The sequence below is a fragment of the Cherax quadricarinatus genome, chromosome 46, assembly GCF_038502225.1.
Source record: "Cherax quadricarinatus isolate ZL_2023a chromosome 46, ASM3850222v1, whole genome shotgun sequence".
NCBI lineage: Eukaryota > Metazoa > Arthropoda > Malacostraca > Decapoda > Parastacidae > Cherax > Cherax quadricarinatus.
This window is the reverse complement of record NC_091337.1, coordinates 9,504,429-9,523,210: the sequence shown is the minus strand read 5'-3', so window position 1 is coordinate 9,523,210 and position 18,782 is coordinate 9,504,429. Positions and strand designations below refer to the sequence as shown.

The following is an 18,782-nucleotide window of genomic DNA, read 5'->3' as shown; positions in this document are numbered from 1 at the left end:
TGTGTGTGTGTGCACCTATGTACCTTTACCTCGTTAAGGACATTCCACTTCTAACAAACACGAGGCTGAAGAAATAATTCCTAACATCCCCGTGACTCAAACGATTTCCATCCATGCCCTCTTTCCAGTGTCCCCGCCTACTTTAATTCCCCTGGAAATCTTCTACGTCGTGATCATGTCTCTCCTGCTCCTTCTAGACTACTGTAATGCTGTACACATTACTGGAACACTACTGTAATGCTGTACACATTACTGGAACACTACTGTAATGCTGTACACATTACTGGAACACTACTGTAATGCTGTACACATTACTGGAACACTACTGTAATGCTGTACACAGCTCCTAGATTCTAAAATTTGTTTTATTTTCTACAACATTTTAAAAATCCACCAACATCAACATCCTGGTTGATCAGGTCCTGATCCAGGGCGAGGCCTGGTCACGGACTAGGCCGCGGGGGGCGTTGACCCCCGGAACACCCTCCAGGTGGACCCGTGAGGTTCCAGTGATTCACCAGCACGACGGAAGACACGAGAGAAGACTCGTACAGTGAAGGATCAACACAATAACGGTGAACAAAGGTGACGATACATCAAATAAAATCACAAAAAGAAAAAAAAAATAAGACAGCCTGTGGAGGATGACCGAATATTGCGGTCCTGGACCGGAGGCGCTCGGTGTGAGCACACCGGGGGACCGAACATTGCGGTCCTGGACCGGAGGCGGTCGGTGCGAGCACACGGGGAGACCGAGCCTGGGACAGAGGCAACGAGGCGGTAGTTTGGGAAAGGGGGCAAAGAGGAGGAAGATAGTAATGGAAGGGGGTGAAAGGTAGGGAAGGGGGAGGGAGAAGCAGTGAGTGGTTGAGAGGAGAGGGGCACACTAAGTTACGTGGTTAAGATGCACGGAACCAACCACTTAAACCACTCCACTGTGAAGAATACATACGTACATACGTACATTATATATAAAATATATATATATATATATATATATATATATATATATATATATATATATATATATATATATATATATATATATATATATGTCCTGCCGAATAGGCAGAACTTGCGATCTTGGCTTAAATAGCAACGCTCATCTTGCCATGTAAGACAAGTGAAAATTTGTGTATGCAATAATTTCGTCAAATTTATTCTGAACCTAACGAAAAAAATATATTTCATTGTGTTTGTTTAGTATTAAATTACTGTAAACAAATCTAAAATATATTTAGTTGGGTTAAGCTAAAATAAATTGCACTTGTTATAATAAGGTTAGGTAAGTTTTCTAAGATTCTTTTGGTGCAAAATTAAAAATTTTTACATTAACATTAATGAAAAAATTATATCTTTAAACGTACAAGAGAAAATTTTAGAAAGGACTTAATTTTAAATGAGTTCTTGCTAATTGACCAGTTTTACATATTCGGCACGACACTATATATATATATATATATATATATATATATATATATATATATATATATATATATATATATATATATATATATATATATATATATATATAAATGTGTATTTACATAGATGATATTAGGTGTGACTAACTCTAGATGGAGTGCCTGGTAGCATGATCATGGCTTTACACTGGTTTACCCTTCAGTATTTTGTTTAGGTTAAATTGCTTGACCGTCAGGCATCTAAGATATTTTTGTTAATCGTTATTCCACCACTCTGGATTTTTTTTTCTCTCTCATGTTTCATTACACGACTTTCTTAGTCACCTTCCATCGCACTGGTGTTGTTACTGTCACCTTCCATCGCACTGGTGTTGTTACTGTCACCTTCCATCGCACTGGTGTTGTTACTGTCACCTTCCATCGCACTGGTGTTGTTACTGTCACCTTCCATCACATTGGTTAAACTGTCACCTTCCATCACACTGGTGTTACTGTCACCTTCCATCACACTGGTGTTACTGTCACCTTCCATCACACTGGTGTCACTGTCACCTTCCATCACACTGGTGTTGTTACTGTCACCTTCCATCACATTGGTTAAACTGTCACCTTCCATCGCACTGGTGTTGTTGCTGTCACCTTTCATCACATTGGTTAAACTGTCACCTTCCATCGCACTGGTGTTGTTACTGTCACCTTCCATCACATTGGTTAAACTGTCACCTTCCATCGCACTGGTGTTGTTACTGTCACCTTCCATCACATTGGTTAAACTGTCACCTTCCATCACACTGGTGTTGTTACTGTCACCTTCCATCACATTGGTTAAACTGTCACCTTCCATCACACTGGTGTTGTTACTGTCACCTTCCATCACATTGGTTAAACTGTCACCTTCCATCACACTGGTGTTGTTACTGTCACCTTCCATCACATTGGTTAAACTGTCACCTTCCATCACACTGGTGTTACTGTCACCTTCCATCACATTGGTTAAACTGTCACCTTCCATCACACTGGTGATGTTACTGTCACCTTCCATCACATTGGTTAAACTGTCACCTTCCATCACACTGGTGTTGTTACTGTCACCTTCCATCACAATGGTTAAACTGTCACCTTCCATCACACTGGTGTTACTGTCACCTTCCATCACACTGGTGTTACTGTCACCTTCCATCACACTGGTGTCACTGTCACCTTCCATCACACTGGTGTTGTTACTGTCACCTTCCATCACATTGGTTAAACTGTCACCTTCCATCGCACTGGTGTTGTTGCTGTCACCTTTCATCACATTGGTTAAACTGTCACCTTCCATCACACTGGTGTTGTTACTGTCACCTTCCATCACATTGGTTAAACTGTCACCTTCCATCGCACTGGTGTTGTTACTGTCACCTTCCATCACATTGGTTAAACTGTCACCTTCCATCACACTGGTGTTGTTGCTGTCACCTTCCATCACATTGGTTAAACTGTCACCTTCCATCACACTGGTGTTGTTACTGTCACCTTCCATCACACTGGTGTTGTTACTGTCACCTTCCATCACACTGGTGTTACTGTCACCTTCCATCACACTGGTGTTGTTACTGTCACCTTCTATCACATTGGTTAAACTGTCACCTTCCATCACACTGGTGTTGTCACTGTCACCATTCATCGCACTGGTGTTACTGTCACCTTCCATCACACTGGTGTTACTGTCACCTTCCATCACTCTGGTATTATTACTGTCACTTTCCATCACACTGGTGGTGTTACTGTCTCCTTCCGTCACACTGGTGTTGTCACTGTCACCATTCATCGCACTGGTGTTACTGTCACCTTCCATCACACTGGTATTATTAATGTCACTTTCCATCGCACTGGTGTTGTTACTGTCTCCTTCCGTCACACTGGTGTTGTCACTGTCACCATCCATCGCACTGGTGTTACTGTCACCTTCCATCACACTGGTGTTGTTACTGTCACCTTCCATCACATTGGTTAAACTGTCATCTTCCATCACACTGGTGTTGTTACTGTCTCCTTCCGTCACACTGGTGTTGTCACTGTCACCATCCATCGCACTGGTGCTACTGTCACCTTCCATCACACTGGTGTTACTGTCACCTTCCATCACACTGGTGTTGTTACTGTCACCTTCCATCACATTGGTTAAACTGTCACCTTCAATCACACTGGTGTTGTTACTGTCACCTTCCATCACATTGGTTAAACTGTCACCTTCCATCACACTGGTGTTACTGTCACCATCCATCGCACTGGTGTTACTGTCACCTTCCATCACACTGGTGTTACTGTCACCTTCCATCACACTGGTGTTACTGTCACCTTCCATCACACTGGTGTTGTTACTGTCACCTTCCATCACATTGGTTAAACTGTCACCTTCCATCACACTGGTGTTGTTACTGCCACCTTCCATCACATTGGTTAAACTGTCACCTTCCATCACATTGGTTAAACTGTCACCTTCCATCACACTGGTGTTGTTACTGTCACCTTCCATCACATTGGTTAAACTGTCACCTTCCATCACAATGGTGTTGTTACTGTCACCTTCCATCACATTGGTTAAACTGTCACCTTCCATCGCACTGGTGTTGTTACTGTCACCTTCCATCACATTGGTTAAACTGTCACCTTCCATCACACTGGTGTTACTGTCACCATCCATCGCACTGGTGTTACTGTCACCTTCCATCACACTGGTGTTGTTACTGTCACCTTCCATCACATTGGTTAAACTGTCACCTTCCATCACACTGGTGTTGTTACACTGGTGTTGTTACTGTCACCTTCCATCACATTGGTTAAACTGTCACCTTCCATCACACTGGTGTTGTTACTGTCACCTTCCATCACATTGGTTAAACTGTCACCTTCCATCACACTGGTGTTGTTACACTGGTGTTGTTACTGTCACCTTCCATCACATTGGTTAAACTGTCACCTTCCATCACACTGGTGTTGTTACTGTCACCTTCCATCACATTGGTTAAACTGTCACCTTCCATCACACTGGTGTTGTTACACTGGTGTTGTTACTGTCACCTTCCATCACACTAAACCTTTCCCTGCAACGTTCCTTCACAATGGATTTTTCTGTGCTACATTCCACCACAATGGACCTCCTTCGGTATTCCATCACTCAATCTTTCCCCCGAAAACCATGTTCCATCAGATTCCATTTTTTCCTTATTCATGAAAAAGCGCTAAGCCCGGCGGGTGAGCTAACACAATTCATTTATTTTATTCATGAAAAAGAGAGCTGAGCCCTGGGTTCAGGCGGAGCTCATTTTTTTGAAGAATTAGACAATATCCTGGCTTTTGGAAGCAAAAGAAACTGCTGGACTCTACTGCAGTACGAACGTACTATTTTTTTTTCGTTTGTTTCTGCACGCCTGAAATACCTTTCTTTTTCCGTCACACACACAACAGAATAATTGTCAGTGTTGATTAGGCTATACCTGGGGTATACCTGGAGGGTGATCCAGGGGTCAACGCCCCCGCGGACCGATGCAAGACCAGGCGAATGATAAACTCTAAATTAACGCACATTAACCAGCTGTTCTTGTTGCTCCTACTGCTACAACAGCAACAACAAAAGTAGCAGCAGCAACAACCTGACAACCTGCCTCTAGACGGCTCCCAGACTAGACCTCCCCCCCCCCGTCCTTGACCACAGTATTTACCTAACTCCCTTCACAGGGGCGCTATGATGATGGTGAGGGCTCTTGATCCGAGATATTGGAGCTACCTTCCCCGAGATTTTTTAACCCCAAAAATACATTGCCCTAAAATATGCTAAATTTCCTAAAATGCTATAAAATCCTTGAAAAACGTGACATGCCTCGTCCTGTAGTGAGACTGACTTGAAGTAACACCGTGTGGGTGGAACGCCGTGTGGGTGGAACACCGTGTGGGTGGAACACCGTGTGGGTGGAACACCGTGTGGTATGAACACAGTGTGTAAGGTGCGGCTTTCTCGTCTAGGAATGCAGATAGGTTACACACCGTGTGAATGACTTGAGGCTAGCTCTTACACCATGTGAATGACTGGAGAAAGCTTCAGGAACGACCCGGCGTGACCTTCCTGGAGCACTCACAACCACCCTGGCAGGTGGAAGATGGTTGTCAACCCAGCACACGGTGAGTTGATCATGGTGCTCGGTGCAGTACACGGTCAGGATAAGGGGTGGACCGGTACAACATGGGAACCCTCGGTTAAATGGCCCAGGTCTTCGTGAGTACATCAACACAAGCCTAGCACTCATACCAGTATCCACTCGAGTTATATCTGCAATACATTACCCCAGTGCGCGATATAAGAGCAGTTGGGATGGCTCTAAAACGTACAGTAGACGATAAAGCCGACCAAGGTTTTCAAGGCTTGATAAAGCTCTACTCAGAGAGAAAAGCTGCTTTAATCAAAGCTAATTCAGTAGAGTGCACTTTCTTCAACTCTTTTTTAAAGATTAGTTCGGTATGTTTATTGTGAACCACATATTCATCCTGTGACTGGCAGTGACTAGTTTTTTATGCACCACATATCTATCCTGTGGATGGTAGCGCAAGAGCATAAGGATACACAACAGGTCTAGCAAATAGGCCCCAAAAGGGATAACAGGAGTACGTGTTGATATAGCTTTACAATTTATATCTTATCGGCTGCAAACAAATAGAGAATATTCGGGTTAGTGGGCCGGAAGGCACGAGGAAGCCAGCCCACTTCCGTGGCTGACAGCCCCTGACGTACCAAAGAAACCACATATGTCAGCACACCTTAAATTTATGGATAAACACTACCCTCGTAGGAACCACAGAAAGCCTGGGAGGTAATAGGGTTTGATCCCAAGAAGGGGAGCTTCAGCTCCTTGGATGCAGAGCAATTCAAGGGAATCAAGGCAAGCCTCCCTCGAAGGGAACAATTTCTAGCAATACTTCGGTAAGGCAAACTTAATACCACTTGTTTTTAAACGAAAAATAAAATGGATGCATCAGCAGTGTGCTTCTGCATCCACAGTGGTGAGACCGATAACTGTGTTTCCTGTTATAGTCCATCACTTGAGATGGGGCTCTTAGAAAGTGCTAAAATCCATCAGCCTGAGCTGGGAGAATTTAGTAGTGTCAGTCTGAGCTGGGAGACTTCAGTAGTGTCAGCCTGAGCTGGGAGACTTCAGTAGTGTCAGTCTGAGCTGGGAGACTTCAGTGGTGTCAGTCTGAGCTGGAAGACTTCAGCAGGGTAATGTAAATATCGCCAGGTGTTCCAGGAAGGTTCATCAGCTATGGCGTCAGGTTAAGAATGTTTCCAGGGAACAAGGTTCTGCTCCCAGGCTGGCGATGAGGATATCTTCAAATATGTCACTACTAAATCATATATTATGGGAAGCAATATGGTGGACCCACCCCGTGTATCACACGGGGTGGAGGAGGAACAGCAAGGCCAGTCATTACTACAAACCGGCTGCTTCAACCAAAAGGTGGAACTCGTTTTGGTGGGTCGTCCCTTCTCAACCCACCACCATCCCTCACCCCTCCCCCTCTTACGCCTCAACGGCTCTCTTCCACCACAACCATCAACAAAAACAGAAACAACATTAACAACAACAACATCAATTACAGCAATAAACAACACCGCTAGTATCACGGACCCAGCAGAGCACCTCAATTACTGGGAACGTTAGAAGCTCTTACCATGTGCTTCTTAGAGTGCAGTCGAGAAAAGTAAATAAAAATTTACACGTGTAACATCCTCGAGGGATTTGTGCCAAATCTTCTCACAGAAATCACTTCCTATGAAAGCAAAAGAACTAGGCAGACGATGCAACATACCCTCAATGAAAATCAAAGCTGCCGTGCGTACACTGACAGAAAACATAACAAGTGTCAGGGGATCAAGGCTGTTCAATAGCCTCCCATTATATATAAGGGAGATTACCAATAGACTCCCTATCTGTCAAGAGAGAACTGGACAGATATTTAAAGTCAGTACCTGATCAGCCGGGCTGTGGTTCGTACTTCGGTCTACGTGCGGCCAGCAGTAACAGCATGGTTGATTAGGCCCTAATCCACCACGAGGCCTGGTCATGGACCGGACCGCGGGGGCACTGACCCCCGAAACTCCCTCCAGGTATACCTGGGGTCTACCTGGAGGGAGTTCCGGATGTCTGTTGACAAGTGACCACACAACAGGACACAACTGGATACACTGTTGATGTAACGGAATCTGAACGTCTGTTATGTCTCTTGCTGTTTGTCTCTCCTCTTTCATCATTTATTGCATAAATAAAAAGATATATAATAAAAATGTATCGCTGATCACTTTTTGCTTAATTAAGAGCTTTTATTATTATTATTATTATTATTATTATTATTATTATTATTTAGTGGTTGACATTTCCCCTCCTCAAGGCTTTTTTTTTTTAACTCGAGAACGCCTAATTCGACCGTCTTCAAACTTTCAACGCTGATGTAATGTAAGAAGGGAGCGGTTCATGCAACTCCCGCCACCTGCAGGTACTTCCTACTTAAATTTATGCACACCATTTCACCTTTTCGTAACTCGTGCGACACCTTCAGAAAGCAGCTTCTGAGGCTTTCTCAGAGGGAGCTACTGGCTTCCTCAGTCTGATACAGGGAAGAATGATTGATGATGGAAAGGAGTTTGAGGTAATGAGTCCCTTAGGATGCAGTCGACGTGATCAATCCATCAAGACTGACGGATAGAACATGAAACTGGTTATATACAATAGATAGAACAAGTAACTAGTCAACCCACGATAGACAGAATAAGAGACTAGGCACCCACGATTGATAAAATAAGACTAGGTACTCACGATAGACCGAACAAGAAACTAGGCACCCACGACAGAAGGACAAGAAACTAGACACTCACGATAGATAAAACAAGAAACTAGGCACCCACGATAGATAGAATAAGCAACTAGGCAACCACGATAGATAGAACAAGAAACTAGGCACCGACGAAACAAGAAACTAGGCACCCACGATAGATAGAACAAGAAACTAGTCACCCACGATAGATAGAACAAGAAACTAGTCACCCACGATAGACAGAACAAGAAACTAGGCACCCACGATAGATAGAACAAGAAACTAGGCACCGACGATAGAACAAGAAACTAGGCACCCACGATAGACAGAACAAGAAACTAGTCACCCACGATAGATAGAACAAGAAACTAGGCACCCACGATAGATAAAACAAGAAACTAGGCACACACGATAGATAGAACAAGAAACCAGTCACCCACGATAGATAGAACAAGAAACTAGGCACCCACGATAGATAGAACAAGAAATTAGGCACCCACGATAGATAGAACAAGAAACTAGGCACCCACGATAGATAGAACAAGAAACTAGGCACCCACGATAGATAGAACAAGAAACTAGGCACCCATGATAGATAGATGGAAATGCTTGGAAATGAGCTATTCTGAACGGCCTCTCCTGAGTGGCGAGGCAATCAGACTTCTCAACGCGTAAGAGGAAATAATTAGGCAGTTTTCTGATGGACAAGAGGCGGTGACAACTTTTGCTAAATCTGCTGGCTAGAGTAACTGCCTGATCAATAAGTAATTAACGATTAATTACGAGGGTGTGATGGGAGGTGTGATCAGAGGGAAGGGAGGGGCTGGAGGGAGGAGAGGAAGGGGCTGGAGGGAGGAGAGGAAGGGGCTGGAGGGAGGAGAGGAAGGGGCTGGAGGGAGGAGAGGAAGGGGAGGTGGAAACACCAGCCAATACGATCTATAAGCAATTACTTGTGGTAATTACGCTCTTAGGTTATTACTGTTCACTTAATGAGCTTTCTCCTCTATTTCCGCAACTACTAATTATTCTGCCTTCTCCCTCCCCCCCCCCCCCGTCTCTCTCTCTCTCTCTTTCTCTTATTCGCCCCCACACACTCAGATACACACAAAAAAAGGGAGGCAAGGCCAAGTTTCTATTGACAAGTACTTGTGACAACTGGTAACTTACCCCAATACACCCCCACACACAAATATCCACACACCGGATATGATCGAATCCTAAGTGTATCTACGGGTGATGCAAAACTGCTGAGAACACAAAGAGGAGAGTGAACGAAGGTCTGCAAGGAGAAACAGACAAGTTACAATCGTGGTCAAGTGGCTGCTGGAGTAAACCCAGCAGCCACTTGCGAGGTCATAAATGAGATGAAGGTGAGGGAAAGACCTGAGACGGAATACAGACTCTGGGGCTAGAAAATACAAGGACGAAATAAAGGGCTCTAGAAGTAACACCGGCTGACTTCGGCAGCCCATGTGAAGCTAGACAGTCCCACACCAGCCTCTAGAAGTCTCAACACAATGTACGCCAGACCCATCTTAGAACATGCAGCACCAGCTTGGAGCCCCCACCTGATTAAGCTAAACACTGTAATTAGTAATATAACGAGAATCGAACTAGACAGTCATTATAAATCTTGATAAACATAAATAATGAACAGATCTAAATGGGTTATGAAAATATGTAATTATATAAAGTTATATCACCTACATCAATTGTATTAGTGAAGACAAGAATTTTTTTCCTCTAACCTGTGTATAAGATGAATTCATTTAATATTGCATATCTTAAGCCACACCTAAGAAGCTCATCATTAATTATCGTCGTCTTAATTCAACTACAACTGTCTCTGATTTAAAAGGCATCCTTTACTTTACTGTTAATGAGGATATATCACAACTTATATAAACTAATGGATCTAGGCAGGAGTCTACTGGCAGTGCTGCGTCTGTTCTTGCTACCACCTCCCCCCTGCAGCTATCATTCTTCCCCTGCACGCATCATTCCTCCCCTGTATACACCATTCTTCACATGCACATATCATTCTTCCCCTACACTCACAATCTTTCACATTCATCCATCATTCTCTCCACCTGTGACCATGAGTTCTTCCCTGGACTCACTAGTGTGGTAACACTGGTGTTATTGTAGGGAGGTAGCAGTGACCTCCACGGGAGGTACTAGTGTGGTAACACTGGTGTTAGTGTAGGGAGGTAGCAGTGACCTCTACGGGAGGTACTAGTGTGGTAACACGTGTTATTGTAGGGAGGTAGCAGTGACCTCCACGGGAGGTACTAGTGTGGTAACACTGGTGTTAGTGTAGGGAGGTAGCAGTGACCTCTACGGGAGGTACTAGTGTGGTAACACTGGTGTTAGTGTAGGGAGGTAGCAGTGACCTCCACGGGAGGTACTAGTGTGGTAACACTGGTGTTAGTGTAGGGAGGTAGCAGTGACTTCCACGGGAGGTACTAGTGTGGTTACACTGGTGTTAGTGTAGGGAGGTAGCAGTGACCTCTACGGGAGGTACTAGTGTGGTAACACTGGTGTTAGTGTAGGGAGGTAGCAGTGACCTCCACGGGAGGTACTAGTGTGGTAACACTGGTGTTAGTGTAGGGAGGTAGCAGTGACCTCTACGGGAGGTACTAGTGTGGTAACACTGGTGTTAGTGTAGGGAGGTAGCAGTGACCTCCACGGGAGGTACTAGTGTGGTAACACTGGTGTTAGTGTAGGGAGGTAGCAGTGACTTCCACGGGAGGTACTAGTGTGGTTACACTGGTGTTAATGTAGGGAGGTAGTAGTGACCTCCACGGGAGGTACTAGTGTGGTAACACTGGTGTTAATGTAGGGAGGTAGTAGTGACCTCTACGGGAGGTACTAGTGTGGTAACACTGGTGTTAATGTAGGGAGGTAGTAGTGACCTCTACGGGAGGTACTAGTGTGGTAACACTGGTGTTAGTGTAGGGAGGTAGCAGTGACCTCCACGGGATATACTCTCATGTACTAGGCTTTTAAAGAGGACACCTCGCTAACGCGTCCACACACTCTTGACATGCTATTCCTGGTCTGGACTCACCTATATTCGACTCCAGGGGGTCGAGTCCTATTTTCCGGCTCCGCACCTCAACTTGCCGCTTGCCAGATTCACTCCCTCCTAGTCTCACGCCCCCTGTCGTACCTGCTCTTAAAACTACGTATGAAGCCTGCCTCCACCAGTTCTTCATCCACATCATTCCGCTCCTCGATCACTCTGTGACTGACGAAACACTTCCTACATCACTGTGGCACATCTGTGTCTTAATTCCCAGCTGTGCCCCCAAGTACCTGTTTTCCGCCTCTCAAACAGCCTGTCCCTGTCTACACTATCAACTCCTTTGAGTATTCTGAATGTTGTTATCATATCTCCCCTGGTTCTTTTCTCCTCCAGTGACGTTAAATTCAATTCCGTTAGCCTCTTTTTGCAGTTCACATCCCTTAGTTTTGGAACTAACTTCGTTGCATACTTAAGATTTTTTTTTTTTTTTGGGGGGGGGGGTGAGGGATGATAATTCTGAAGGACATTACTAACATTTGCCAAACAAGCACTGGCTGTAGAAGTTATTTTGCTGTCTTGCTATTTACCTCTTGTCTGTGATATATATAATATATATATATATGTCGTGCCGAATATGTAAAACTGGTCAATTAGCAAGAACTCATTTAAAATTTAGTCTTTCCTAAAATTTTCTCTTATACGTTTAAAGATATATTTTTTCATTAATGTTAATGTAAAAATTTATAATTTTGCACCAAAAGGAACTTAGAAAACTTACCTAACCTTATTATAACAAGAACAATTTATTTTAGCCTAACCCAACTAAATATATTTTAGATTTGTTTACAATAATTTAATACTAAACAAACAGAGTGAAATATATTTTTTTTCGTTAGGTTCAGAATGATTTTGGCGAAATTGCATACACAAATTTTAATTTGTCCTATATAGCAAGATGAGCGTTGCTATTTAAGCCAAGATCGCAAGTTCTGCCTATTCGGCACGACATATATATATATATATATATATATATATATATATATATATATATATATATATATATATATATATATATATATATAGTGATGAGACTAATCAAGGTTTGTGAGCTTGTCATTTCAAAACATTGTTAGGAAGGTTCTCCTTCCCTTGTAACCTACACTCGTATATCTTCTCCTGGTTACCGTTCCACCGTCTCCCTGTGTGTGTGTGTGTGTATGTATGTATGTGTGTTTCCACACGAGAATAATACCACTGCATTAGTGACCTTCATGTGGAGCAGAGATATATATTACAACAAATGGGGATACAAAAAAAAAGTGGTTTAGCAAGAGTCTTTGAATAGTTGCGAGGCCATGCTAGCACACGCCTAGTGTCCACGCCCTCTCTCTGTACACTAGTACGTGCAAGCCAATAGAAAACAGGTGGTTTAAACAGAGCAAAACAAGCCACTGGGGGGAGGGGGGAGGAATATATACATTATATATTCTGGTATATATGTCAACATTATTACTGTGCGATTATTTTGTAATCATTATTGAAAAAATATATCCATAACTGACTAGCATATGGGAAGACCTTAATAGTACGGGATATTCAATTTTAAATGCAATTTAACAATCGCATTTTCGACAAAAAATCACTTTAGAGGGACTTCATCGTCGTCACGGGGAAGCGATAAACCCGTGGGAGGCAAAAAATTTTAATCCGACGAATGGGAGAGTTGTTCCAGAAAGCACCCCACTTGGACACATTTCTATATAACGGAACTACAGGGTGTTTCACTCGCAGGAGGCTCCGAGGTATCGTTTACTACAGACGGGAGTACCAAACTCGGGGCCTCCTACAAGTGAAACACCCCGTAGTTCACTACCGTGTCTTAAGCAATTCACAACCCACCCACGAATTCCAGGTGATAACTGCTTCAATTCCTCCCAGATCATTTTTTACAGAAATGTATCATGTATCTACTGCACACTATATTTATCCTAGTCCAATGTATGTTTGTTCTTATATAATCTACAACAATGCTTCGCCGTGTGAAAAATATTAAGTTAGTAGCGTAGTGCTCCGGTAATTAAATTAGCACTCTAAGAATTTTAGGCCAGCACATTAAGTCTTGGTCTGGGACCGGGGGTAGGTGACCTCTGGAAGCGACTCCAGGCAGGTAGGTTAATGTCTCTGCTAACAGCGGTTCAGCTCATCATGGTACAAACTCACATGAAACATACGGTATTCATAGCACAATTCAGGATTTAAAATATTAAAACTTTACGGTAACAACACCAACCATGTCATCTCATGTAAGTACAATTTTTTCATTATTATTATTATTATTATTATTATTTGTAGTAGTAGTACCATTGTATTAAGACCAAGCACTAAAATCATATATATGGGTCGTGCAGTAGTTAAGGGCATAACTCATTTATCTTGAGCATATAGAAAAGTAAACCAAACAGAGGGTTATCCCTAGACTGGTCCCGGAACTGAGACACTTTAGCTAACAAGACTAGGGAAGTTAAACTTAACTTAACCAGTGATGAGGTGTATTTGAGATGTAATCGCAACCTAAAAGATGCTTGGGGGAAGGGGGGGGGGTAGACAAATAAGACAAAGAATGACATAGAAGGGGCTATAACTTACAGAAGTAAGCCATACAGGCATTACCTGGAGTTTACCTGGACAGAGTTCCGGGGGTCAACGCCTCCGCGGCCCGGTCTGTGACCAGGCCTCCATTAGAGAAAAACTCCAATTGTGAGAGTAAGGAAGAAGTGATTACCACAAAAAACTGTAACAGTTAAATGATGCAGATGTAGTGTAGTGTGTGCCATAGTGAACGGAAAAAAAGTCATGGGAAAAAGTAAAAAAAAAGTTAGGTTAGAAAAAGTTAAGTAAGGTTAGATTAAGATAGTTTCGGTAAACCTAACTTAACCTGTCTAAGAAGCAAATGTGACCTTTTGTTACCCGGATTCGTCTGCCATATCCTTATCCAACACGGCTTCTGGGACAGGACCTGTCTGACACACCACACCTACTCGAGTTTTATGACAAACAACGATACAACGCGAGAGACAAGACTGGGTAGACTGCAACTTTGTGGGCTGCAAGAAAGCAAGATTGAGGACCCCAATGGAAATAAGTTAGACAGTCCTCGATGACGCACTGACTTTCTTGGATTATCCTGGGTGGCTAAACCTCCGGGGTTAAAAATCCGAACGAAATCTTATCTTATATATATATATATATATATATATATATATATATATATATATATATATATATATATATATATATATATATATATATATATATATATAGATATATATATATATAATATATAATATATATATATATATATATATATATATATATATATATATATATATATATATATAATATATAATATATATATATATATATATATATATATATATATATATATATATATATATATATATATATATATATATATATATATATATATATATATATATATATATATATATATATATATATATATATATATATATATATATATATATATATATATATATATATATATATATATATATATATATATATATATATATATATATATATATATATATATATATATATATATATATATATATATATATATATATATATATATATATATATATATATATATATATATATATATATATATATATATATATATATATATATATATATATATATATATATATATATATATATATATATATATATATATATATATATATATATATATATATATATATATATATATATATATATATATATATATATATATATATATATATATATATATATATATATATATATATATATATATATATATATATATATATATATATATATATATATATATATATATATATATATATATATATATATATATATATATATATATATATATATATATATATATATATATATATATATATATATATATATATATATATATATAATATATATATATATATATATATATATATATATATATATATATATATATATATATATATATATATATATATATATATATATATATATATATATATATATATATATATATATATATATATATATATATATATATATATATATATATATATATATATATATATATATATATATATATATATATATATATATATATATATATATATATATATATATATATATATATATATATATATATATATATATATATATATATATATATATATATATATATATATATATATATATATATATATATATATATATATATATATATATAATATATATATATATATATATATATATATATATATATATATATATATATATATATATATATATATATATATAATATATATATATATATATATATATATATATATATATATATAATATATAATATATATATATATATATATATATATATATATAATATATAATATATATATATATATATATATATATATATATATATATATATATATATATATATATATATATATATATATATATATATATATATATATATATATATATATATATATATATATATATATATATATATATATATATATATATATATATATATATATATATATATATATATATATATATATATGTATATATATATATATAATATAATATATATATATATATATGTATATATATATATATATATATATAATATATATATATATATATATATATATATATATATATGTATATATATATATATATATATATATATATATATATATATATATATATATATATATATATATATATATATATATATATATATATAAAGATAAGATTTCGTTCGGATTTTTAACCCCGGAGGTTTAGCCACCCAGGATAACCCAAGAAAGTGCGTCATCGAGGACTGTCTTAACTTATTTCCATTGGGGTCCTCAATCTTGTCCCCCAGGATGCGACCCACACCAGTCGACTAACACCCAGGTACCTATTTGCTGCTAGGTGAACAGGACAATAGGATGGAATTTTATATTTTCAGCCAATATGAAGCTTAAAAATTGTGACGGGAAGAGGACACAGACGGCCTTGCAGGGTCCATCAAACAGGTGGCTGCTGGCGTTCAATCGAAAAAGTGCTCTCATGGAGATAGATGTGATATAGCGCTGATTGGAGACAAAAGACGGCTAACAGCCTGAGAGGAAACTTTACAAACATCGTTGAAAGAAAAGAATGTGAGTGAAAACCAAACTGAACTCATCACTTGAGGAACACCAGAAGCCCATGTCTTCGGCAGCATTGGCGGGTCTACTGAATCTCTTAATTATTATTTGGATGGGGAAGCTCTAAACCCAATGGGGTCATACGGCACCTCCCTGGAAGGGTAGTGCATGTCGGAAGATCCTTTAACAGCCTTAATAATTAATCCATCAGGACGTGTAGAAAAATTTATTTCAGGCCCAGTGAAGGAATACACAGTACCAGCGTGAAAACACGTTCAGAAGTGTGAAAAAATAAGTAAGCTTGAGTCCCGACCAGTTGCAGAACTGAAGTAAGTAATGTACACTATGAAGACAGAACTAGGAGAAACCTACATGTTATAACAGGAATATTGGAAGAGTAATACTTGGGTTGGCTGGCTGATTAATGGACCACGCATATAACCTTTTCATCTCCAGACAAAGAATATTTGAATATCTAAAATAACCTGAGAAGAATACACCATTCGGTGTATATAATATTGTGGGGTAATAAGTTACTTGACCGTACTTAATGTAAAACTGACGAAGGCATCCTCGAAGAATTTTATTATTACTAGTAGGGGAATTTTAGTATTACTAGTATTTACCTTGTAGTTGTAGTTGACCCGGGAGCGCCTGGAGCCAGGTCTCTTGTAGTTAAGGTATTTGTCTGGTGGAGGGCTGGTGGCTGGCATGGTGGAGTGTGCAGTGAGGCTAGCGGTACTTGGCCATCTTTTTTTTTTTTTTTTAAAGTGCTGGGGGTAACCCTCTTGTCCACTATCTATGGCCAACCACTCATCATTTCTCGGCTGGGCATCGTCGTCTGCGTACGTTTTGGTACTTATTTCTTATTTCCTTAAGTTTAACACTTGTGTATATCAAACTGTTTGCAGTGATGCGGGGTTTTCTCGCACAATTTTTAAAATCATCTATCACAGAGGTAATATTATAACTTAAAACTTAAAATCGTGAATGAAAATGAAGGAAAAACTAGGCTTTTATATAGAGAAAATTCGTTTTTTATCAGAGAAACACTCGCCAACACGTCAACTTAAACGTAGCAATGCGTTCCCCACTGACCCCATAAGTATTCCAGCAAATAATAATACAGATATCTAGTTTTATATCACTTGGGGCACTGTACACACATACAAGGGGCCCGCCCCATACCCTCACCCCACAGTGGGCAGCAGTAGATGCCACCACTACACTGAAGCCTGATATCACAGCTTCCTCACAAGTCACTTGGGTTCACTGCACACGTCAGCGAGTCATCAGGAAGGACAGATGAACTCACATATCCTGCTCGTGATTTCAAACACCGCACAGATTGTTAAGTACATGAATGGCAGGGTAAGGGAAGGCAGGTGGGAGCAACGTAACGCAACTCCACTCACTGTCGAGGTTAGCACCCAACTCACCTGATCCACAGTTGTACCTGCCAGGGGCCTCAGGTGAAGGTGGCTGGCTGCCAAGCACCGCCACCTTCTACATAATTCCTCCCCCTCTCCCCTACCAATCCTCAAACAATCCCCCACCATCCATTCACATCAACCATACACACCTCGGTGTGCATCCAGCCAGCAGTGAAACAACGACCCGTCATTCAGGAGCTGCCTAGTGAAGAAATCACTGTTAATTCCCTGCACTGGACCATATTGCACTGGAGAGGCAGCCAAGCACAGACGCTCTGCTCAAACCAAAAAACATTTTTTTTGTTTCTTTGACGGTTGTATTGGTATTGAGAAGCGTCTGTGATACAACAGTCTCACTGGCTGGAAGTACGTTATTGTGAAAACTTACATCCCGTCTTACACTGCATGACCCACGGGGGTTTAGCGTTTAACATGAATTAAACAAAATCCACAATAATAATAATAATAATAATAATAATAATAATAATTTAATAGTAATTATATAATATAATAATATAATATAATAATAATAATAATAATAATAATAATAATAATAATAATAATAATAATAATATAGCCTATTAATAGCAATTCCAGTTAAAGGTATAAAATATTTTAGCAATAAAACTTTAAGTTAAAAATATAGCTTTTAAATATTAGAAATATAATTACTAGGCTGAACTACGGTGATATAGTTTTATTTTATAAGAATTTTCATTACATACATGCTAATATGTCACATTTTTTACAAAGGACCAAATACGTAGGCCTGTTACCTACCTGGAGGGTGTTCGGGGGGGTCAACGCCCCTGTGGCTCAGTCTTCG

At 39.3% G+C, this 18,782-nt stretch overlaps 1 protein-coding gene across 2 annotated transcripts in view; it reads right to left on the bottom strand.

Annotated features, from left to right (window-relative positions):
* Positions 1 to 17,960, bottom strand: part of Prosap (SH3 and multiple ankyrin repeat domains prosap) — a 638,020-nt gene extending 620,060 nt beyond the window's left edge. The window contains exon 1 of one of the 2 annotated variants that reach the window (XM_070094487.1): positions 17,150 to 17,960. In XM_070094487.1, coding sequence (XP_069950588.1) covers positions 17,150 to 17,236 — 87 coding nt within the window. In that variant the 5' untranslated portion in view covers positions 17,237 to 17,960. The remainder of the gene's footprint in view (positions 1 to 17,149) is intronic. The other variant, XM_070094489.1, reaches the window with a different exon arrangement.
* Between the last annotated feature and the right edge of the window lie 822 nt (positions 17,961 to 18,782).